This window comes from Lacerta agilis, chromosome 7 (genome assembly GCF_009819535.1).
Source record: "Lacerta agilis isolate rLacAgi1 chromosome 7, rLacAgi1.pri, whole genome shotgun sequence".
Taxonomy (NCBI): Eukaryota; Metazoa; Chordata; class Lepidosauria; order Squamata; family Lacertidae; genus Lacerta; species Lacerta agilis.
In genome coordinates, this window is record NC_046318.1 from 6,397,776 (window position 1) to 6,423,092 (window position 25,317).

At 44.4% G+C, this 25,317-nt stretch overlaps 1 protein-coding gene across 1 annotated transcript in view; it reads right to left on the reverse strand.

The window, feature by feature from the left end:
* Nucleotides 1-1,626: 1,626 nt before the first annotated feature.
* Nucleotides 1,627-25,317, reverse strand: part of LOC117049533 (arachidonate 5-lipoxygenase-like) — a 31,347-nt gene continuing 7,656 nt past the window's right edge. Inside the window, 17 exon segments of the mRNA XM_033154278.1 lie at nt 1,627-2,102; nt 2,643-2,813; nt 5,517-5,617; nt 7,426-7,547; nt 11,470-11,638; nt 11,641-11,647; nt 13,176-13,262; nt 14,213-14,416; nt 14,495-14,530; nt 14,532-14,642; nt 17,842-17,978; nt 17,981-18,013; nt 18,786-18,834; nt 18,836-18,893; nt 20,219-20,341; nt 21,881-21,962; nt 23,354-23,552. Coding sequence (XP_033010169.1) covers nt 1,923-2,102; nt 2,643-2,813; nt 5,517-5,617; nt 7,426-7,547; nt 11,470-11,638; nt 11,641-11,647; nt 13,176-13,262; nt 14,213-14,416; nt 14,495-14,530; nt 14,532-14,642; nt 17,842-17,978; nt 17,981-18,013; nt 18,786-18,834; nt 18,836-18,893; nt 20,219-20,341; nt 21,881-21,962; nt 23,354-23,552 — 1,869 coding nt within the window. The 3' untranslated portion in view covers nt 1,627-1,922.

The following is a 25,317-nucleotide window of genomic DNA, read 5'->3' on the forward strand; positions in this document are numbered from 1 at the left end:
CCTGTCTCCCTCCACCAGCCTCGGCCCACAGATAGACATTACAAGTCAAAAGGGAACCCCTGTGTTACAACTCGAACGAGAACCCAAAAATACAGTAACACGAGACCAAGAGCAATGTAATGAATTTAAAGAGCTTCAGTAATATCAATGAATAGCATGAACATTCCAAGGGGAATTCCTTCTAACGATATAACAATATAATGCGTATGAATAGTCTATATTTATAGTTACTGTATTTTGGGGTTCACAGATAGACATTCGCATTACTCCACTGGCATAAAGCTCTCTGTTCAAGCAGCTCAAAAGTGTGGGCAGGAGGCAGTAACCACCAGTAGTAGGCTTCCTGCCAGTGACAGCAGCGCACAGGCAGCCCCAAAATAGGGCATTTGGGGGGGGGGACTGATCCAGCTCAGGATCCACCCCTGGATAGCATTGGGTCCCATTTCTAGGCCAGCTCCAGCTGGCATGAATGGCTGGGCCTGTGGGTGCAGTACTCTGTGACGGGCTATCACTATTTGTCCAGGCCTTGGGTTGCTCTGATATTTTATCAATCTTTTCCCAATTTAGTAAATAAGTGCATTTCAGGACCAGCTATGTCATCTTTTTAAAAAAAAAAACACAAAGCTTTTGCATGCTGAATAAGAATGACATTGTTTTTAACATTCTTTTAAATACTTCAAACAGGAAAGTGGGGACATCACAATTCACTTTATCCACTGAACATGTAAGGAAGGGTTTTTGTTTACATGGTTAAGGAATCACAGAAGCAGTTCAACAAAGTGCTTAACTAAGGAAGCTGTAAAATCTTTCACAGAACCTTCCAGTGAAAGCTGGTATTTATATATTGTATTGTGGACGGTCAAGGACCAATTGTACCAGTCTTCTGACTTGGGGAGATAATGAGACCTTGTATCATGCTAGGCAACTGGTAGACACCCCCCAGAAACTGGGCATGTTTTATAATGTTAAGAATACTTACAACAACCAGGAATGTCACAAGCATTTGAAGGGGGTCGTTGAAACCGTGACTGGCCCCATTCGAAAGCCTGTGTGCATATCCAAAACGAGCAGAGCTCATAGCTCATAATCTGCTGAAAACTGCCAAGTCCAGCCTGCTCACCATACAGAGGTGGACCTCCAACTGGACTGTTGCAGCTCCCTGAAAAGAAATCCTTTCTCACCGATGTGGTATTACATGGCACAACACTGCTGGGTGTGTGTGTGTGATGATCGGGGGATCTTCTTTCTTAGGGCAAATGATCAGAGCAACTTCTGTTGCTACTCATCCTCCTCCTGCCTCAGAGAACATTTGTGGGCCTTTGGGTGGCATGGAAATGTGAGGTAGGGTCAAGCTTCTGCTCAGACACCCCTTCGGCTTCACTCTTCCCCAGTTCTGTGTCCCCCAGACCATCCTCAATGTCTTCATCTGTTGTTCTGAACCCTAACAAAAGCAGACTAGAGACATTTTTAAATTGCTGGTGAGCTCCTGTAAAAACAAACAGACCAGCCAACAAACATTCCTTATGGTAATCATATTGCACTCCGTTCCTAAAACCCAAAAATTTCCTGGAAAAGGGGCAACAGCTTCCAAAACAGAGGTGTTCTGGGTAGATGTATCGCCACAAGCAAGAAGCAAATGTGTGGAATAGAATTCCTCCATTGGTAAAGGTTCTGTTTTTAAGGTAAAAAATGTTCCTTAAGGTTTTGTATTTCCTGATAATTATAAAAATTATTATCTAACAGTAACACAGTATCAACTAATTATATATGAGGGATAGATATTCAAAGAAAACTTAAACTACAATAGTATCTAGTACAAATTAAGACCCAATTTGGTTTGAAGCCAGCTGATTTGCTTGTAGATAATTTGACGTGATTGTCACTCCAGTTCACTGCCTTTTCATGTCTTTGAAAAGGCTAATTCAAACAGCCACACTGTTAGGTATTTGATCCGGGGAAAGATAATAGTAGGGGAGTTTTTTGTTCCTGTTCCGCTCAGCAATGCAACTGGTAATTTCATCAAGGTTCTTGCGGAATTTCCTCATGGCCTCTTTCACTGGCTTCTCTATGAAGTGTTCATCTGGATACATCCCCAGAAACACCTAGTTGGAGAAGAAGCCACAAAACGTATCTGTTGGGAAATGTCTAAAAGAAATAAAATAGAAAATTCTTTCCAGTAGCACCTTAGAGATCAACTGAGTTTGTTCTTGGTATGAGCTTTCGTGTGCATGCACACGAAAGCTCATACCAAGAACAAACTCAGTTGGTCTCTAAGGTGCTACTGGAAAGAATTTTCTATTTTGTTTCGACTATGGCAGACCAACACGGCTACCCACCTGTAACTAAAAGAAATAATGCAGCTGATTTTGACACTCTGCAAAAATAGCCCCTTCCTCGTCTAGTGAGCAAATATGATATATCACATAGGAATTGGCAAAAACTATAGCATCTTTCAGTTACAGCTGTCTGGAGGTGTGTTTACGGGGAATGTTAACAGGCCCCAGATTTTGGACACCTCATCAAAATACTCTAAAAGCACTATGGAAAAACATGGATTTCCAGGCTAAGCATTGGCCCTCAGTTTTGGCCTCCTGCATTATGACTGAGATATATGAGGGGAATATCTTAGAAGTTTCACTTACTTCGTTCTCTTGAAACTGACTCAAGGCCCAAACTGCACCAAGATGCCAACAGGAGCGCCCTCTGTCCGGTAAACTCTCAACAATATACTTAATAGTGACGCTCCCCTTTTCTGTAGGTGGTGGGCGACGCATCGTTGGAGGGGCGTTAGGAATCCAGGAACACCAGTCGTACTGGGAAATAACAGGACAGAGCCAGTAAGATATAGGAATCTCTATTAATCATGAAGGGTGCTTGTGTGGCTGGAAGACACTCCTGTTTATACAAAAAGGGTTTTTCATCATAGCTTCAGTCCCATGCAGCATAATCCCTCATTGGAACATGTTTTCGAGGGCTGCAGGGGCTGCAGCTAGAAGGAGGAGACAGAATTCTCATTTCCACTTCCTCTTTGTTAATGCAGAATGAGCTAATATAAGAAGCCATAACTGAAAAGTCATGAAATTTAGTGCAGAGTCTGGAATGGGGCACTGTTTTTTGTTTTTGATTTTTGCCCATTTCTGCCCCCGTGACTTACACTTTAATGTCAGGCTGGTGTTAAAGGCAGTGGAGGGAGCAGGGAGTAGAAAACCCTAAAGTCTAATACACTTTCTTTGTATTATTGTATTCAGTAACGCTGACTAAACCTGCTTTGGATTGGACTTTGTGCGGTAAAATAACTGTTTGTGATGGTTTCTCTATTCGAAGGATGTGCTGACACAATCTGTAACAAGCAGGCATACTGCTGATATGTGACTTAGCTGTGACTGCACCACAACCCTATGCATTTACTCAGAAGTAACTCCCACTGCGTCCAGTGGAACTTTCTTTTATAGGCGTGTGCTCAGTACTGCAGACAACTACCTTATCATTAGCTATCCTGTGTCCCACCAATGTAAAGAGCCAGCAGCTGCCACTAGCCTGAATAGCTCAAAATAATGCCCCAGATTAGCAGAATATCTTTAGGGAAATACGGTAATGCCTAACGAGAAAATGGGCAACCTCCAAGAGAACAACAAGTTTAGCATCAATTGAGAATTGCGATTCGGCAACCTGCCCTTTTGCAGCAGTTTCAGTTCACATGGTTCTTTGATTTTATGCATCAAAATAAACGCATAAGACACAGATACCTAAAACAGAACTCTACGTGAACTGCACTATATAACATGATGTACCAATACATGAGGTATTTTCCAAAATTTAAACAGGTGATTAGCTGCAGAAACATGTATGTTGATCGTGGCAGCCACCCTCATTTCTCATATATCTTCTCAAAACTGTTAGGTTAACTGTTACAAATACCATGGTTTCCTGTACTTCACAGATGTGCAAACCTTGGCCCTCCTCTGCCCTCACCACATCTCAATTCTGAGCATTTCCAAAGTCTTCCCTTTATTTTCTCAAGAAACTGCAGTCCGATTATCTCTAATCTACTGCAACCCCTCCTTCCTCCCTTTTGTCGTTTTTTTCTCCTCCCCGGTCTGGTATGCCTCGGACCTGGTTCACATATAATGTTAAGATGTGGTTTAAATAAAAGTAAATTAATAGCCTGTGGCTTATTGTTCCATTTGAACACAGCACAATGGCTTACTGACCTTAACATTCAGTGTGAACTTCTTCAGCTATGATTTAAGCGTTTCATTGGCCAAGCCCAGGGGTAGGCAAACTAAGGCCTGTGGGCCAGATGTGGCCCAATCGCCTTCTCAATCCAGCCCATGGATGGTCCGGGAATCAGCGTGTTTTTGCATGAGTAGAATGTGTCCTTTTATTTAAAATGCATCTCTGGGTTATTTGTGGGGCCTGCCTGGTGTTTTTACATGAGTAGAATGTGTCCTTTTATTTAAAATGCATCTCTGGGTTATTTGTGGGGCCTGCCTGGTGTTTTTACATGAGTAGAATGTATCCTTTTATTTAAAATGCATCTCTGGGTTATTTGTGGGGCCTGCCTGGTGTTTTTACATGAGTAGAATGTATCCTTTTATTTAAAATGCACCTCAGGGTTATTTGTGGGGCCTGCCTGGTCTTTTTACATGAGTAGAATGTATCCTTTTATTTAAAATGCATCTCTGGGTTATTTGTGGGGCCTGCCTGGTCTTTTTACATGAGTAGAATGTATCATTTTATTTAAAATGCATCTCTCGGTTATTTGTGGGGCCTGCCTGGTGTTTTTACATGAGTAGAATGTGTCCTTTTATTTAAAATGCATCTCTGGGTTATTTGTGGGGCATAGGAATTCGTTCATTCCCCCTCCCCCCCCCAAAAAAATACAGTCCGGCCCACCACATGGTCTGAGGGACGGTGGACCAGCCCATGGCTGAAAAAGGTTGCTGACCCCTGTGGCCAAGCCGATGCCAAACCAAACTGTCCACCAAGCAGCAAAGTCGCTAGGCTGGGAAGTGAAACTGGCTTTTAGCCCTCAGCTGCCCTTGCTGGTCATTTTCTTGAAGCTGACACCAGGGCTAACTCTGCCAGCAGGATCCCTCCCCGCAGACATTTTCACTGCTAGATACTTGATTGGTGGTGTTGGTGAATAGGTTTTATGCATTAACGAAAGAAGACTTCTTGCAAAAAAAAAAAGAGAGACCTTGTTCATGTGTTCATGTGTTTTTAGGATAGGATGGTCACACAGGTGCTGTTTTGTTTCCTTTACCCCGTTCCTAGCTTTCTCAAGACTGGTGCCCGCCAGATGTTTGGGGACAGAACTGCTATCAGCCCAGCCCCAATCACCTGGAAGACAAAATTTGGTTCGGCTGCTCTGTGCCTTTTAACAGGTACTCAGGTGACCCCCCCCCCACCATTCCCATCGTTGATATTTCTTTATCAAACTGTAGACTGTCTGGACTGGTGTGTAAACCCACTTTAGAAGTTCAAGGACAGAACTGCTTCCGGGTGAACTGTACCTGACCAAAATTGACTGCTGCATGTTGTGCAGATGCTGTGAAGATCACTACGGTAAGATATTCTGACAGTTTCTGGCGTGTCTTTATTGTCTTGGGAAATCCTGAAAGAAGAAGAAAGAGTTAAATTAATAAGAGCAGGAGCAGGAGCAGGAGCAGGAGCAGGAATTAATAAACTAAAGGATGGCTGTGGAACTTTTCTGAATTCTCCCCCACCTGGAAACACAACGTTTATTTTTCACTGTACCATGAGATGAGACCGGATGGAAGGGGAGCTTGCCTGCTCTTAATGGGTTTACACTCCCTCTGTAGGAGTAGCTACAGTAGTTAGGGCTACTTATGGATCCTTTTCTGTTGCTTAAGCCTCAGGTGGCCTCAGTTGCGAGGAATGCCTTCCATCAGCTTTGGCTGGTAGCCCAGCTGCACCCAGTCTGGACAGGAACAGCTTAACCTCTGTTGTCTATGCTCTGGTAACCTCTAGGCTGGATTACCGAAATGTGCTATACACACAGGCATCGTGAGGGCGGCGGTGGGGGCAATCCACCCTGGGTTCCAGGGGAGGGGGGTGACACTTGGGCCAGCCCCCCCCACCAGCAGGCCCCGAGCAAGCCCTGTGGCCCGTCTGGGGTCCGCCCACCAGTGCCGCTATGGGGCTGCCCCGCCTGGATGGGGAAGCCCCACGAGCCGGCGCTTGCTCGGCGGATTGCCGCTGGAGCAGCAGTGCTGGCATGATGGGCTGCGCATGCCCGGATTTCCGGGCATGTGCAGTCTGTCCTGATGCATGTGTCGTGATGTCACGACGCATGCGTCAGGATGCCCCGCCCCCCAGGGGGGTGCCTCCGCGCAGCAACGCCACCCCAGGCACCCAAGAGGCTTCCTACGCCTCTGGCTATACATAGGGCTGCCTCTGAACACAGTTCGGAAGCTTCAGCTAGTGCAGAATTCAGCAGCCAGGTTGCTCATTGGGGCAAGACGGTTGAGCAAATCCTGGTCCAACTGCACTGGCTGCCAATTAGTTTCAGGGCCAAATTCAAATGCTGGTTTTGACCTATAGGCCTTAAACGGCTCAGGACTGCAATGCCTCAAAGACCGCCTTTCTCCATATGAACCGACCCGGACCCTGAGATCAGCTGTGATTAAGCTAACATTACAAAATAATACATATAAACCAGACTACCAGATTATGGAAATTTTAATATTTTTAAATGTTTTGCACTAAATTCAGTGATAGTGGTCCAACCCTATGCTGCTTTCAACCTGATTAGTAAATAAAATTTGAAGGGAGGAAGGGAGGGAGGGACGGAGGGAGGAAGAAAAAGAAAGAAAGAAAGAAAGAAAGAAAGAAAGAAAGAAAGAAAGAAAGAAAGAAAGAAAGAAATAACTGGATTTATATCAGCACTATATCGATTTGACCTTGGATCTTAAAATGTTTTTATTCCCTTTTCAAAAAGCCAAATTATTTATGTTAACTTTTATCATACATTATTATAGTGGCTAGAATAGGGATGAATAAAAATGAATTAATGAATTTTCAATATTTTCGATATTTTTTTCAAGTGATTAGCAGATGCTTTATCAATTATGGCAATGCTCATATTTCTTTTACAACTGAGGTTCAGAGCACATATATGATATATTGGGGAAACACTTGTGCTAATAGTAATTGTGATGCATGTGTTGCCTATTCTTCTGTTACTAATATCTTATTTTCCTAACTTTTGAACGGGTTGATAAGAAAAGCACTGCATATATTTAAGATTTTCTTCCAAATTTCCATTTGTTCCAGGAGAAGAATGGATTCATTTGCTGGAAATTTTGCATCTCTAACTCAGCTTCAGATCAAAGGAGCAATGAATTTCTGTTCATTAGCCGGCAATGCCACAGGACAGAGAATCTGGCTAGCCAGTCTCACCTGAAGCCTTGGTTCCTCTCAACCCATAAACATAGACGTCCTTCACAAAGGCCTGGAGTTCCACGTCTTCGCAAACCATCTCTTCGCTATCGTAATAGATGTCAACAACATCTGTCACAAAGCTGCAGAAAACAGCAAGGAAAGTGACTAAAAGCTTTACATTCTCTTGAACTGCCCCGTTAACACACAGGCACATATAACTTTTGTCAAAATGCAACTGGGAAGTGGGGTGGGGTGGAGGGTGTCAGCAAGCTTTCACAGTATCTGGAAAAATCTGTATTTCCCTGTAGAAAAGCAACAGCAGCTGCTTTGTATGTCAATACTCAGCATCCCGTTAGGTTAGAGACAGAATAAAAAGTCTGGATGAATTATATTTTGAAATTTTCCTTAATGGTGTCCAGTGGTTCCCCATCTACCCTGCCCATCTTGCTTCCATACACTTCTCTGGGTGGAGCCAACATATTTTTCAGAAGCAGGGTTTACAATTGTGTGGGGAAACTCCATGAGTAGAGAAGGCTCCCTGTTTCTGTTCTTTACCCCCGAACGGATGGAGGTCACTAAATTACGTGCCGATGGCAGCACACCCCTGCTCTCTTGTGTGTTTCCTTACATGTGAGAGGTCAGGGCCAATGTCAATCCTGAATGAGGCAGAAAAATAACTTCTGTCATGGAGAAACTCTGTGTCTTCCAGAAGGCATTACAATGTGATTTGTTACAACAGGTAGCAGCAGTCTGTACCAAGGTGGCATCCTGAGCTGGCTAACAGTAATAATAATAATAATAATAATAATAATAATAATAATAATAATAATAATAATTATTATTATTATTATTATTATTATTATTATTATTATTATTATTATTTTTTATTTATACCCCGCCCTTCCCAGCCAAAAACCGGGCTCAGGGCGGCTAACACTAATTAAAATCACAGCAAAAAAACACAATAAATTTAAAATAACAGATTAAAATACAAATTTAAAAATTTCAATATTCAAACTGCAGTCTCATTTTCAAATAACCCACCAATAAAAGAATGAAGCATAAATATCAACAGAAACCAACCCAAAGGCCAGGTGGAACAGCTCCATCTTGCAGGCCTGCGGAAAGATGCCAAATCCCCCCAGGGCCCTGGTCTCTTGTGATAGACTGTTCCACCAAGTCGGGGCCAATACTGAGAAGGCCCTGGCCCTAGTTGAGGCCACCTAGCATCTCTGTTGCTCGGGACCTCCAAAGATTATTATTTGAGGACCTTAAGGTCCTACACGGGAGATACCAGGAGAGGCAGTCCCTTAGGTACGAGGGTCCTAAGCCGCATAGGGCTTTAAAGGTCAAAACCAGCACCTTAAACCTGACCCTGTACTCCACCGGGAGCCAGTGCAGCTGGTAAAGCACTGGATGAATGTGGTCCTGCGGCAAAGACCCCGTGAGGAGCCTCGCCGCGGCATTCTGCACCCGCTGGAGTTTCTGGGTCAGCTTTAGGGGCAGCCCCACGTAGAGCGAGTTACAATAGTCAAGTCTGGAGGTGACCGTCGCATGGATCACTGTGGCCAGATCAGGGCGAGAGAGGTAGGGGGCCAACTGCTTAACACGGCGGAGATGGAAAAATGCCACCTTTGCTGTGGCTGCAACCTGTGCCTCCATGGAAAGAGAGGCGTCAAAGGTTACACCCAAACTCTTGACAGAAGGCGCTGGCACTAATTGGGCCCCCGCAAGAGATGGGAGTTGGCTTCCCAACCCCATGTCGTCCCGACCCAGCCAGAGGACCTCTGTCTTCGAAGGGTTTAACTTCAACCAGCTCCCATGCATCCATGCAGCCACAGCCTCCAAGCACCTGGCCGGTGTGTCCGGGACCGAGTCAGGGCGGCTGTCCATTAACAGATAAAGCTGGGTGTCATCAGCATATTGATGATAGCCCAGCCCGAAACTCCGGACAATCTGGGCAAGAGGGCACATAAATATTAAAAAGCATCAGGTTAAGGATTGTGCCCTGCGGAACTCCACACACCAAGGAGTGTCGCAACTACAACTCCCTCCCTAGCGCCACTCTCTGTCCCCTACCTGAGATAAAGGAGCGCAGCCATTGTCGGACTGTGCCCTGAATCCCCACGTCCGCAAGGCGGTGGTCCAAAAGATCGTGGTCGACCATATCGAAGGCTGCTGACAAATCTAAAAGAATCAGCAGGCCCGAACTGCCTTGATCCAGCTGTCTACGGAGATCATCTGTTAGCGCCACCAAAGCTGTTTCGGTCCCGTAACCAGGGTGGAAGCTGGACTGAAATGGATCCAGAGCCAATGTTTCATCCAGAAATCCGCTAAGCTGTTCAGCAACCGCTCTCTCAATTACCTTACCCAGGTATGGAAGATTCGAAACTGGGCGGTAATTGGATAGATCTAAAGTAGCAGACCTTGGGCTACAGGAACATGGAAATGAAAGCCACCAATGCCAAACTTCCCTCCCAATATGGTGAAAAGTCCACTATATGGGGCAGCTTGGAGTCCAATAAGAATAAAGAGCTGGCGATTTCCATTTCTAATTTCTAATGCGTGATTTGTCTGTTTTCCTTCCACCCCTGGTTTCTGTCAGAAATGGTCAGTGCCAACCAGTATAACACAAACAAGTAAGGAAGTGGGCAAACTCCAGTTGTTTGGATATCTGAATCAGCCACTTGTGTAGCAAGGTTTGGGTATAATTATTTGGGTTCAGGTAACCGAGATTTTATAAGGGACGTGGGTGGCGCTGTGGGTTAAATCACAGAGCCTAGGGCTTGCCGATCAGAAGGTTGGCAGTTCTAATCCCTGTGACGGGGTGAGCTCCCATTGCTCAGTCCCTGCTCTTGCCAACCTAGCAGTTCGAAAGCACGTCAAAGTGCAAGTAGATAAATAGGTATTGCTCCGGCGGGAAGGTAAACGGCGTTTCCGTGCGCTGCTCTGGTTCGCCAGAAGCGGCTTTGTCATGCTGGCCACATGACCCGGAAGCTGTCTGCAGACAAACGCCGGCTCCCTTGGCCTATAGAGCGAGATGAGCGCCGCAACCCCAGAGTCGGACACGACTGGACCTGATGGTCAGGGATCCCTTTACCTTTAACCGAGATTTTAGAGAATGAGAGCTCTGATAGTGTATACAGGATAAAGTACACCTCTTCTTCTCATGCTCAAATTACAGGTTGCCATAAACTTGTTCTCCCACTCCTGCTTAACTGCATTATCTTAGGAGAACCAACATTCTCATGCAGTTTGTGTTGTTGTTGTTGTTGATTAAATTTTTGAAGGTAAGAGCTGTCCAACAGTAGAATGGTCTCCCTTGGGATGTGGTAGACTCTCCTTCATTTGAGGTTTTTAAGCAGAGATTGGATGGCCATCTGCCATGGATGCTTCAGTTGAGATTCTTGCATTGCAGGGGGTTGGACTAGATGACCCTTGGAGACCCTTCCAACTCTACAATTCTAAGATTCTATGATTCTGTACCACTCTTCATCTGGGGATCATTTATGTCATAAAGGACATGTTTCATGTTGCCAAATCTCAGGTGCCAAGATTTCTACTTCTGGCCCTGCAGACAACCCAGCAAAGCCATGGTACAAATCCTTATCTCATGGTAAGCTGGTTGTCTGTATGAGGCAGGCAGCTAGGTCCAGAGAGATTTCTAGGTCTAGAAATATAGTATGAGTGGATCTAAATAAACAATATGAGCAAACAAAGCAATGTTGCAAAGTTGGGGCTATAGGGAAGCCTTTTATAGAGGTAGGTGGGAGAGCCATGCCTATTTCACCCTTCTAAAATGGTGGCTAACAAGACCATCCCCAATACTGGCCCTCCGCCAATAATTTGAGTCGTCTGTCACAGAGCAAAACAAAATGGATTCACTATGACCTGGCGGCCATGTGAAGATTCTCAGCTCCTCCAAAAAGCACCTCTTGTGGAACGTTGTTAAAAGAAACACGCAATAGGTAGATTCACACTTCCAAGATCTCGGTTAGATTTGTTATCGATTTCCTGGTTCTCAGCATAACAAAATAAAATTTATTTCAGACCATCTCCTACCTCTTTATGGCCTCCCACACTTTGATACCATCATCCCGATAAAAGTAGTATGGAATGTCCTCCGTGCTTTCCATGCCTCTTGCCTTGACTTCTTCAGGGAAGCACAGGGAACTGTAGGTGAGGTGCTTCATTGCTCGCTGGAGTATCTGTGCAAGACCTCCTCCTCCGTGGCATTGGCCTTTGGCACACAAAACAAGTGGCAGAGAGCATTAAGGAGTGGAGGCTCCATAGAAGAGGTGCCAATTTCAATAAAACATGTGGGGACAGGTAACTGATTGCAAGATATGGCACATACACACCACCATTTGAATGGCAATACCCATCAACTTTGGGAGGGGGCAGCCCCCTCAAATCTTTTATGGGGGGCAAAGGGACCTTGGCCCCTAAGAGTTGGCCCTGTGTTCCATAGCCTTTGATATGAGTGCTCTTAACAATGGGGAGGATCTTGCTGTACAAGGGGATTTGGAGATGAGGGCCTAGGCCAGGAGTCAGCAAACTTTTTCAGCAGAGGGCCAGTCCACTGTCCCTCAGACCTTGTGGGGGCCAGACTATATTTTTTTTGGGGGGGGATGAACGAATTCCTATGCCCCCAAATAACCCAGAGATGCATTTTAAATAAAAGGACACATTCTACTCATGTAAAAACACGCTGATTCCCAGACCATCCGTGAGCTGCATTTAGAAGGCGATTGGGCCGCATCCGGCCCCCGGGCCTTAGTTTGGGGACCCCTGGCCTAGGCCACACTGGAGTGAAGTTTCGATACCTGCATCACGCAGCCATGACATAGTGCACATGGATCTACATGGAGTGGGGTTGCGGGTGGCGTGTGGGTTAAACCACTGAGCCTAGGGATTGCTGATCAGAAGGTCGGTGGTTCGAATCCCCGCCGGGGTGAGCTCCCGTTATTTGGTCCCTGCTCCTGCCAACCTAGCAGTTCGAAAGCACGTCAAAGTGCAAGTAGATAAATAGGTAAATCTACTTGCACTTTGACGTGCTTTTGAACTGCTCGGTGGGCAGGAGCTGGGACCGAGCAACGGGAGCTCACCCCGTCGCGGGGATTCGAACTGCCGACCTTCTGATCAGCAAGCCCTAGGCTCTGTGGTTTAACCCACAGTGCCACCCGCGTCCCTTAGTGCAGAATGCAGCAGACCACTTATTGATAGGTGTAGCCTAATATGTTGCTTGTACATACTTGCTTTCAAGCAATCTGTCCTGGCTGATAGTTTTGGTTCCAGGCTCAATTCAAATATCTCCATATACACACTTATTACGAGAATCTGAAATCCTTCTTATGGAGAGGCTGGAACAGCCCCAGCAGCAGCAGGGTCTCTTAGCAGCCCTATTTTAACAGAATTTCCCCTTGAGGGAAACTTGAAAAGTCCCTCCCTCCTGATCAAGAAGTGAAGACCTTTTCATGCCATAGAATTCGTTTTTGTTTGGCCCTCTGTGATTTGTTTTAAGTTGTCCTGTTGCTTTTTGCTGGCTTTTGTTGGCAGTGTTGGCGTTTTGAATTTTGTATTGCGTTATTTTTTCATTTTTAAACTTCTGCTACAGAATGTGGATTCATAATGGCTTATAACTATTTTAAATGAATACATATTAAACCCCAAAGAGTTGGGGCTAAGTTATGGAGAAAAGTCATTGAGAGAACTATGCGGAAGACGCTTCCTTGAGGTAGAAACTTATGAAATCAAGGCTCTCTCACCTTGTCAAAAAGGCCATATTCACAGATAAGCTGTTCTCGGGCTTTTGTGTTGATGGCTATTGTAAACCGCACATGAGATACCAGGAGCTGTAAACCAGAAGAGAAAATAGATAAGAATGAAATATTCCTTCAGTGTTAACAATGGAATATGATGGGTTCCCAAAACAAATTGCTTTCAAATAAGGAACTGCAGCTTTAATATAAACTATGTGTATGGACATTGAAGACAATTTCAAAGCATATTCCTTTACAATTTGATAGATGCTGCTAGATACCAATCGGCAGTATGAGAAACATACAGTTTATACTGCTAAAAGTCTTTCAACGTGTAGGTAGTATTCAGACATGTTGGACTGCACTGCACCAGAATTGAAGGTTAAATAGGATTCTCCAGCAAAATAATACAAAGACACTGATTTGTCAATTTGGGCAGTTTAGAGAAGGCTTATGGACGCACATAATTCAGACCAATTATACCTAGTGTTGTTGTCCAAGGACATCTCAAGGCATATTCTTTAACAAGGTTTAAACATTCTTCATCCTGCATGTTACTTCCAACTTCAGACACAAATCATCATAGACAATTTGCCACTTTTGGACACTATTTATTTATTTTCTAATGCTAGTCAAATTAAAATGGCCAGTTTTTTTGTTTTGTTTTTTAAACACACTGCACAACTACACATAAGAAGACTGTTTAACTGTGTTATCTCAGCTTTTTCTTAGTGGAATATTTTTAAAATGAGCCATTTTACAGTTCAGAAGAGGTGTTTTTTCTTGCCACATCTCATAGAGCCGGGACAAATTATCTTGATATAGATAGATAGATAGATAGATAGATAGATAGATAGAATGTTCCAGTCTTATAATGATAGAATGCTGTTTGCCTCATCTGCCTTAAATATACAGGGGCTCTCATCTGTACAATACCAAATATTACCTTTATTAACAATACATTTAACAGAAAATTGCAGGTCTTGCAGAAAGAAAACAATCATCTCTGATACGCACATCTTCCTAGCACCCAATTAACCCACCTTATAGAGAGGATGGACAGAAGGCAGTTGCCGGAACAGGGCCACTCCAAACACTTCAGAAATTAAGTGAGTCCGAAGGAGGTGAGTAACAGTCTGGTGTACGTGGAAATCAGAAGAACGTACCCAAATTTTGGCCAATAACCAGTCATACTTTGCATCTGATGGCAGGAAAATAGGATTCCCTGGCTCAGGAGCTTGTTTTATCTGGAAAGTGTAACAAAAGAGTTAACAATGCTTTCAATAATGAAAGATTATTATTTTAGTGGGTAAAACATAGATTACCTGGATTGCAATAGGGACAATCTTCTTTGCTAAATTCCTTATATAATAAGCAGACTGGAGCAGACAGATATTGCACAGTGCAGGGGTCAGTCTTATTGCCTTCAACACCATCCAGAAGTTCATAATCCACTATGAAAATATTCCCTTGCTGTAGGAAAATAAAAGGAAACATGCACACCTGTTTACTTTGATTAATGGGTTATTCCATGAAAATGCCAACCTACAGACTCAGCTTTCATTTTTGGACATCACTAACATGTTCTATAGTTAAAGCTATGGTTTTCCCAGTAGTAATGTACGGAAGTGAGAGATGGACCATAAAGAAGGCTGATCACCGAAGAATTGATGCTTTTGAATTATGGTGCTGGAGGAGACTCTTGAGAGTCCCATGGACTGCAAGAAGATCAAACCTATCCATTCTTAAAGAAATCAGCCCTGAGTGCTCACTAGAAGGACAGATCCTGAAGTGAGGCTCCAGTACTTTGGCCACCTCATGAGAAGAGAAGACTCCCTGGAAAAGACCCTGATGTTGGGAAGGATGGAGGGCACAAGGAGAAGGGGACGACAGAGGATGAGATAGTGGACAGTGTTCTTGAAGCTACTACATGAGTTTGGCCAAAACTGCGAGAGGCAGTGAAGGATAGGCGTACCTGGCGTGCTCTGGTCCATGGGGTCCCGAAGAGTCGGAAACGACTGAACAACTGAACAACAACACAACATGTTTCTATATAGGGACGCAGGTGGCGCTGTGGTCTAAACCACAGAGCCCAGGGCTTGCCGATCAGAAGGTTGGCGGTTCGGAATTCCCACGACAGGGTGAGCTCCCGTTGCTCGGTCCCTGCTCCTGCCAACCTAGCAGTTCAAAAGCACGTCAAAGTGCAAGTAGATAAATAGGTACCGATCTGGCGGGAAGGTAAATGGCGTTTCCGTGCGCTGCTCTGGTTCGCCAGAAGCAGCTTAGTCATGCTGGCCACATGACCCGGAAGCTGTACGCCGGCTCCCTTGGCCAGTAAAGCGAGATGAGCGCCGCAACCCCAGAGTCGTCCGCGGCTGGACCTAACAGTCAGGCGTCCCTTTACCTTTACCTTTACCTTTTTAACATGTTCTATATCATTCTAAATATAGCTTTCAAGAGTTTCATATGGCAACATTATTTTGAAATTGGAGTAAGCAACCAGAAGTGTTACATACAAGATGACTCAGAATTTCTCTACCCCCAACCCAAAGGAGAATAGGTTATTGATAGCTTTACTTTCTCATTTGGTGAAATGGCAAGAAATTTTATGAAAATCAAATGAGCTTAAAGGCAGCCTAACGTATGCTGCTTGAGTGTGTTGCACTAGTCACAAAAATACATACTCTCCCCCACAACAAATGAAAAGAAAAATCTATGTTTGGCTACATTCTCATCTTTGAGAATGTTTGTGGCGAGATATTAACTGAAATATGTTTTACTTGCAGCATTACCTGTGACCAACACAACATCACAATGTTGCAGCTTACATAGCATAAATGTGTTGTCATATGTGTCGTTTACTAAATTCTTAGGGCAGCAATCCTATGCCCAAGAAACTGGCTTAACACAAGCAGGTTAAGCCAGAGTAAATTTACACCATATCCAAAAACTGTTCAGCAGCAGGACAGCTGTCAAAACAAAAATAAAATAAAAAAAATCCTTCCAGTAGCGCCTTAGAAACCAACTAAGTTTGTTCTTGGTATGAGCTTTCGTGTGCATGCACACTTCAGCTGAACAGCGTTGAGATCCAGCCTAAGTCTCCCTTCACTGGTCCTTCCTACAGCTACAGGACATCCCTTTTGGGGGATTAACACTGGCCTTGTTGATGTCCAGAAGTCAAGACCGGCTGAGCCTCAGTGGAGCCAGGATCAGCAAATTACGCTGGCATATCTTTGGCTGGGCCAGGGTCAGGGACTGGAGACCCGCTGCATCCTAAGTCGTTGATTCCAGCAGATCTTGCCTCCAAAGCGTGTTAGCCATCTCGTACATACCACCCATGTAGGCAGGCATCTCTCAGATATTTACAAAAAGAGATGTGTGCCTGCCCTCAAGAAGCTTCCTGTCTTAAAACAAGTCAGACAATGGGGGTAGACAAAATGTTATGCTTTTAAAAGAAATATCATTATAACAATGTGTTGATAGGTTTAGTAATCTTTTTATTGGCCACTGGTTCCCATCACCTCCTGGCAAATAGAAGGGGAAGAAATGGAGGCAGTAAGAGATTTTACTTTCTTGCGATCCATGATCACTGCAGCAGTCACAAAATTAAAAGATGCCTGCTTCTTGGGAGAAAAGCAATGACAACCCTAGACAGCATCTTAAGAAGCAGAGACATCACCTTGCCGACAAAGGTCCCTATGGTTAAAGCTATGGTTTTCCCAGTAGTAATGTATGGAAGTGAGAGCTGGACCATAAAGAAGGCTGATCGCCGAAGAATTGATGCTTTTGAATTATGGTGCTGGAGGAGACTCTTGAGAGTCCCATGGACTGCAAGAAGATCAAACCTATCAATTCTGAAGGAAATCAGCCCTGAGTGCTCACTGGAAGGACAGATCCTGAAGCTGAGGCTCCAAGGACTTTTGCCACCTCATGAGAAGAGAAGGACTCCCTGGAAAGATGTTGGGAAAGATGGAGGGCACAAGGAGAAGGGGACGACAGAGGACGAGATGGTGGGACAGTGTTCTCGAAGCTACCAACATGAGTCTGACCAAACTGCGGGAGGCAGTGGAAGACAGGAGTGCCTGGCGTGCTCTGGTCCATGGGGTCACGAAGAGTCGGACACGACTAAATGACTAAACAACAACAACAATCTTTTTATTTATGTGATCATTGGAGGAAGGATAACTTGCTCCCAGTGGCTCACAGGACCATCATTCATCATGAAGCCAAGGAGAGGTATTATAATTTCATCAAAATGTTCAGCATTAAAAAATGCATCCCATAGTACTGTATAGTAGGCATTCCCCATTTGAATGCTGCCTTCAAATTACATACCGTATTTTTCCGTGTATAAGACTAGGTTTTTTCTCTTAAAAATAATGTCAAAATAAATATACACGGATATCTCTCCCCCCCCCATTTTCTTAAATATGAGTCCCGCAAAATAGGGGGTGTCTTATACATGGGGTCATCTTATAGACAGAAAAATACGGTACTTTACATACAAACTGATTCACTGAATTTCAACTCTGTGTCCAAACTGCAAATCTTCTGTTTGGATGACAAAGCACTCCTTCCCCAAATAATGCAATCTGCTTCTATACATTTCCTGAAAAGCTTTTTAAACTGTCAAACACTATAACACTGAAATAAATCCATTCTGTGTTTATACCTTTATTTCCTCTTCCAGAGTCAGATTTCTCTCCAAACTGCATTCTACCATTTCTGTAGTCACAGGAAATTTCTTTGGTAACTCTGTGCACTTTTGGATCAGTACAGGATTGCACCCATTCAGGAACTGGTATCCAACATAAAATCTTCTTGCCAATGCTGCATCACATACTCTAAAAAGAGAAAAAGAGAGAACGAAACCCAAATACTATTTTTAGCGGAACTCCTGCCAAAAAATAATAATTACTCTATATTAAACTATATCAAGTAAAACAAAAAAATAAAAAACCAAACTGAAAAAGGAAGGCACAGCCTGAAAATGTGGCTCAGGATAAAATTATTTAACACCATTATATGCCCAGCACACATGCTGTCTTCATTAGAGGTGCTGTGAGAGACTGAGATTACTGGATATTGTTACATAAAAAGCATACATACACATAATGGGCTCCTTTGCTAAATTGTTCTACGTACACATCCCTGTCTAGTTTCTGATAAACCAAGTAGAGCAGGAGGTCAAACTACTGAGCTTGTCAAATTCCAGTGAGGAGGAATGGCATGGCAGATGGACTCAAGGCTTCCCTGCTATGGTGAAAATGAAAACTCGGTCTCTACAGGCTTATCACTCCATGATTTGTCTCCTGAGATACATGTTTACAGGGTTTACCTCCTAACACACATTGCCTTTAGTGTCCCATAATTACAGTATAAGCTGATGCTGTAATTAAATTATAAATTTACATTACTTACCTTTAGTTTATTGAGTGCCCTTCAACTTGTGCAACTGCTGGGTACATAAATCCTAATAATTATTGGCCCTAACACATATCCCAAAGGTTTTTAGATGAAAAATTACTAAATGGCATCCAAACTAAAATTTTGGTCAGCAACATAAAAATCAATTCATCTTGTGATGCTAGTGTCAACAACTGCAATCGATCTTACCAGAAATTGTATTGCTTATTCTAACAAAGATCTTCTCAAAATCTGCGAAAGTCGCTCCAGGAAGATTGGAACATGTGCATGAAACGATTAACATAGAGATTTTCCATCCTAAAAAAAAAAACCAAAAACCAAAAATACGGTGAGTTCATTGGCTGTAATCTTTTTTGTTTCATTTCTCTCCTTCCTTGCACATTTCACTTTTCCCATCACTTCTTTACTTCTGTATGAAATGTTCAGAAATGAAGGACATAGATTAAATGAAGGGGAATAAATCTGGGAACTAAATCTCTCAAGCGAAATGGTACCAGTGTTTTAAAACATATTGGACATTGCCACCACTTCTAAATCATCTTGTGTTTCCTTCCAAAGAACTGCACCAGGAGACATTTTACTGAGTATATATTTAAGATTTTTCTTTTTCTAATCCTCCTAGAAAAACAAGGTTGAGTTGCAAAAATTTTGCTGAACATTATCCACCCTTTTAATGGTAGCTGCTATTTCTCCATCACGATTCTCTGGTCTGGAACACCAAGTCCAGGGCATCATGGAGGATAAAAATGCAAATACCATGTATGACCGTATTAAACTAATCGGATTGGGTGCAAACACAGCTGGCACTGCGACAGCAACAACAACAAACCTTAGGAAAAACTGTATTAATAGCACTGCCAGTGCTAACTGTGAGCCCCACCACTGAGAAACCGTTGGAGAACTACTCCTCCCCTTGGAGAAATTTGGTGAAATGGCCAACAATTTCTCTGCCCATTAACAAAGTGGAGAACTTTTAAGGAGTCATTTCCACACAACTCTACTTCCAGTTCACCCTTGCATGTAGCTCTGTGCATGCAACTACTGCTAAGTGAAAAGATTTGTGGATTAAACTCCAGGGCCATCTCATCCATAGGGGCTAGTGGTGCGTGGCGCCAGGGCGCCCCCCCCAAGGGCGCCCCCACGAGCCCACCAGCATACCAGGTGCCCCCCTCCCCAACCCGCCCCCACGGTCGCCCTCGCCTCCCGTCCCAGGAGCACTGGAAGAGCGCGAAGAGCCCCGCGCTGCTCCAGCGCCATGCCTGTCATCCCCCACTCACCCACCCCCCTCCTGAGGGGCTGCAAGCATGGGAGGCGGCGGAGAGACGGCACACTGAGGGCGCCGGAGTGATCGCCGCGCCACAGCGGCCAATCTCCTAAGACGGCCCTTTTAAACTCAACAATGCCTGGAGTTCCGGTTGGGCGCCGAGCTGCACAGTCGGGAGAAACCTCGGCTCCGAGGTTTCTCTATCGCTGAGGGGGGGAGGGGGAGTCGCAACTGCGCTGCGACCCCCCGAAAAACTCCAGGAAGGGCGTCCTGGAGGCATGGATCCTGCGGATACCCCTAGAGACCAGACCAATCCAGAATATCGCTACAAAATAATGAGAGCAACCATAATACTCACGCTTTAGTATAATTCAGAACGAAGTCGACTCCTTTCTCGCTGTCAAACTGGATGTTTCGAGGCAATTCCTTGTGAGATTTGGCATCTATGTTCAGGGGAAAGCCTGGGTGCCATTCTGCCCACCTGATTAAAATTAAAAATAACTCAAAAGGCAGCTCCTCCATTTGAGGGCAAGCTAGGACCGGAAACACAACCTTGCCACGGTCCCTTCCTCCAACAAGGACAGTGGCGACTCCCCTCCCATCTGCTACTGCCCACCAGAAAGCCAGAAATGATCACACAACTTTTAGTTGTTTCCTGCATATACCTTAGTCAACAACTGGGGTGGTGGTGGAAGCCGCTTCGGCACCCAGAGCAGCAAACATGACGTGCACCCGGAGGCGGGGCGTCACTATGTAGCACGTATGCGCAGTGTCACTATGTATGACACATGTGTCATACATAGCGATGTAGTGGGTTGCTGGCGGCAGCGCTCCAGCGCCATATGGCTGCGGCCGCGAGCAGAGGATCCCGGCACCGTCCGTATGGCGCTGGAGTGCCGCCGCCGGCAAACTGCATGCCTTGTCACCCCCGGAGATGTGGCACCGGGAGCACACCGCCCGCCCCCCTTGCTATGCCACTGGGTGGTGGTGGTGGTTATGAACTGGGCAAGCTATCTTTGGGTGTGGAATAGTGCCTCTGGATACCTGAGCATGCCTATATGTGCCCTTCATTTCTAGGCTCTCACCCCAGAAATCGGATATAAATTGTCTTCCACCCTGGGTCTCTCACACCAACAGGATTTTCCATCTTCTTGGAGTTGCATAGTCACTATATTTTGTTCCTCAAATATTTCCTCAAGTTCCCTAGCAAGGTTTTCTTCCAGTTTAGCAAAGTTCTCAAGAGTCCTTCCTGTTGCATAAAACTTTCCTCAACATTCTGCTTCAACGATTTTAATTTCTGGTTTAGCAGTTCTAACTTCAAAATAATTACCTTTGTCCATGGGTCATACCCGGATCTAAAGCCAGTTTAAAAAACGAAACCAAGCATATATGTACTACGCAAAAGGCTTTTCATTCCACTCTATTCTCTGGTTAAAAAAGATGTATGAATGCTCCCCTTTCAGGTTTTGCAACTAATCAATGTTTCTTGGGTCATGAGTACACCACATTTTCTCTATCTAATTAGTGCAGAAGAATAAGCTTTGCTTTGATCTAGCTCAGAAAACTGATGTAATGAAACTCATTTGAATTTGATTCCTTTTTAATCAGAGAATTTCTCCTCCGTTACCGCAGGAGTCCAGAGTTGCGGTAAAATTTCAGACAATCTCTGTGTTGATAAATTGCGTATTATTGCTTGGGACTGGACTTCACAGCCGACTAATAGAAACTAACACTTGCCTAACGAACTCTGCATGTATGCAACATGCAGAATGCCCTTGTACTTTATGTAGCAGTTCGTTTGTTTCGAAATGGGAGCCAGAAGTGATGGCTGTGTGTGGCTCTAAATCTCTATGGAATATACAGCATTGTCCAAGCATGGTCTGAGAGGCATTTGAGAGCCACAGCCCTGTAGGCACTGGTGTTCCATTATACATTAAAATTAAAGTTAGGTCTCTTTGATCACAACTTCAGGGTACTATAGAAAAATTATTGCGCTAAATAGGAAGTTTTAGGAACTCACCGATACATCTTCTGACGATCCTCCAGCTCTTTGCGTCTGTGATGCTTAAGGACCTGAGTCTGGTCATCCGCAGAAAGCTTGGCTGTGGAAGATGATGAAAAGATATGCAGACTGAAAAATGCACCAACAGCTTTGTACAAAGGGCAAGCCCAGGTCGCTCCTTCGTACTAATAAGCTAAAGGCCAAGCATGCAGCCGATTATTCGCCAGTCATTATGAACTTCAAGCTGTCTCATCTTAGCCGTTCAGCATGTGCACCTTCCTCTCTGCCTATTCTCTTCCTCTACGTGTTCCTTCCTGTCCCAAACTCTTAATCTTCTGGGCTGGGTGGACAAGCTTTTTCAGCCAATGGCCACATTTCTTTGGGCTTAATTTGTCACGTGCCATCACCAGTGATGAGTGGAGGAAAGGAGGAAACAGATCACCCTTCTGGAAGTCCAGTTGGCTTGTACAATTATTTTTCATACTTGTTGGCAAGGGTTTTTGTTATGTATTGAAGTTCTCACCCTTGGCACTAGGGGTGTTGTGTATATAGTTTCACTCTGCCTACCGTGGCTGCAGTTCTCACTCAGGTCCACACATGCTCATGGATTGGGTAGCTAGAGAGAGAGTTGTTACTGTTTGCATGTTACTGAGTACTATATAAGCAGGCTGGCTTCAGCCCTTCAGCTCAGTTCTGTTCCAGCCTTAGAATAAAGAGAGCTGCTTGCAGAATCACTGTGTCGTCTGCTATGTCCAGCCACTATTTAATAGTTTTGCTCTGCTTTATTGTACTTGATTTATTGTTTGTGCTTCAGATATAAGTGTCACCAGGATGTGGCAGGTGATGTAACACACACCACACACACACACACACACACCACCACCACCCACCACCACCATCCCAATAATGACTTCTGGAACAGGGCAGAAGATTTAGATATCAGGCCTAGCAGCACTCAGCCACTAAGGGTCTGAAGTATATAAATTTGACCTTTGATGTAGGCCTGACTGGTTGGTGTTGTGTGCTAGCCAGCTGGCTCTGTTGTTGGTTCCTGAAGCTCCAGACAACCAAATGGAGATAAGTCTCCTATCTTGGCTTATGTTATGTTATTCTGCTTAAAGTCCATATCACTGTATTGGTGCACTCTCAACTGTTTTGTTTTGTGTTGTGTTGTTGTTTTAATTAGCAATGGTTAAAGAATAAATAATATTATTGTAGCTGTGCCCGACAGAAATGTAATACAGCAGATATAAACTATTTTCCCTAAGTGCGTACATGCAATCTGTTGGACTATCATAGCAAAGGAGCTACTTAGCAACTTTTCTAGAACTGAACAGAACAATCTTGATTTCCACATTGGGGGTGATGAGTCATATCTCTGGTCTGGATAACCTTGGAGTAATGCAACAAATGTGTAAAGTTAGAAACTAAGGAAAGAGGTTCTCTGGCTTCGCCTAGTGCTCTTAGTCAAGGACAGTGCAAAGCACTCACCTCGTCCATCTCGGAGTACCACCTCTTTGTCATCTGTAATCCATCTGTAACACGGAAACTCTAAGTAGTCACCCATGGGTGTTTTCACCGTGACATACTTCAAGTACCAGTCATCAGGAAACCAGTACTTCCGTTTCTCGATTTTTATCAGCTGGATCTCCCCCAGGTCTTCAGTTACTGTCACATCGTAAGTATCAATCTAGAAGAATGAAATTCAGAGGCTCTGATCTGTTGGAAAACACTGGGTGCGTCGCAGAGGGTTGCAGCAGATGAGCTTCTGCGTCCCTTCCAACACTACAAGTCTTTGGTTCGAAGGGCAGCCACATCCAAAAGACGTTATTTGATCCTCACTGCACAGCATAACTACGACAGCTAGGGCCATTCCATGCTATGATGGCTCTTGACACGTCTTTGGTGAGAATTTATTACCAAGGGTCACCTGGAACTCTGCACAAGCTGAGAGCTATGTGTCTATTTTGCTACTGCTCTGAGCCATGTAGGTCATGTGGGGCCCTCCTGTCGCTGGACTGCCAACTCCAGCAAGAAGAAAGAAGAAAGAAAGAAAGAAGAGCAGAAGAAAGAAGAAGAAGAAGAGAGAAGAAAGAAGAGAAGAAGAAGAAAAAAGAAGAAAAGAAGAGAGAAGAAGAAAAGAAGAAGAAGAAGAAGAAGAAGAGGAGTTTGGATTTGATATCCCGTTTTCACTACCCGAAGGAGTCTCAAAGCAGCTCACATTCTCCTTTCCCTTCCTCCCCCACAACAAACACTCTGTGAGGTGAGTGGGGCTGAGAGACTCTCTGAAGTGTGACTAGCCCAAGGTCACCCAGCAGCTGCATGTGGAGGAGTGGGGACGCGAACCCGGTTCCCCAGATAACGAGTCTACCACTCTTAACCACTACACCACACTGGTTTCCAATGGAAAGGGATGCTGTGAACTCTAGTCTGACAACATCTAGATAGCACTACATTGGCTGCCTAGGCTCTTAGCAACGAGCGCTGTATCGCTGCAAAATTACAGAGAAAGCTACAGTGGATCAAGCAAAATCTTCACCCATAGCAGCTGTCACGTATGTGATTCAACTTACACATGGGCCACAAAATTAGTGCCTGCCTGGAACCTCTCCTACATCCAATACATACATTGAGGAGCCCAACTGCTGTCAAGGCCGCTGCCTTAAGGAAAAACTATGTGACTGGTGCTGCTTTCCCTTGTGCTCAACATTTTCACCTGAACTGCTCTTGGATTTGATCATGCTTTCAAGGAGGGCAAGGCAGCCAGAACTACCACTGATATCAGCAAGGGAGGAGGATAAAAAGGTAAAGGTAAAGGACCCCTGGACTGTTAAGTCCAGTCAAAGGCGACTATGGAGTGCGGCACTCGTCTTGCTTTTAGGCCAAGGGAGCCGGCGTTTGTCCACAGACAGCTTTCCGGGTCATGTAACCAGCAGGACTAAACCGCTTCTGGCACACCATGACAGAAGCCAGAGCGCATGGAAATGCCATTTACCTTCCCGCTGCAGTGGTACCTATTTATCTACTTGCACTTTGAATAAATAAATTATATGTCTCTGGGGTGTGGGAGTACCTCTGGTGGGGGACACATCATGCTCCCCGGGTAGTTTGTCCACCTTTGGTCCCCAGTACTTGAGTTATTTAGAATTTAAGACCTGTTCTGTCCTGCATTGCCATTAAAGTAACCAACCTCCTTTGTCAGCGTTAATGCCAAACAGGAAGCTTCTTCCTTAACTGACCACATCACAGATCCTCATACTTTCCCTTTTTGGATACTCAGGAGGCTATTTTATTTTTCTCTTCTTCAAGCCTGTTCCATTCCCATGGATGTCTGCTGAAGACTTATTCAACTTAGCTAATTCCTTTTCTTTTCCTCTTCTCCCCAGCTCCCAGCTTCTTAATCATTTTATTCATTTATTTTATTTCTTTTAATTCATTCCATTTGTATACCACCC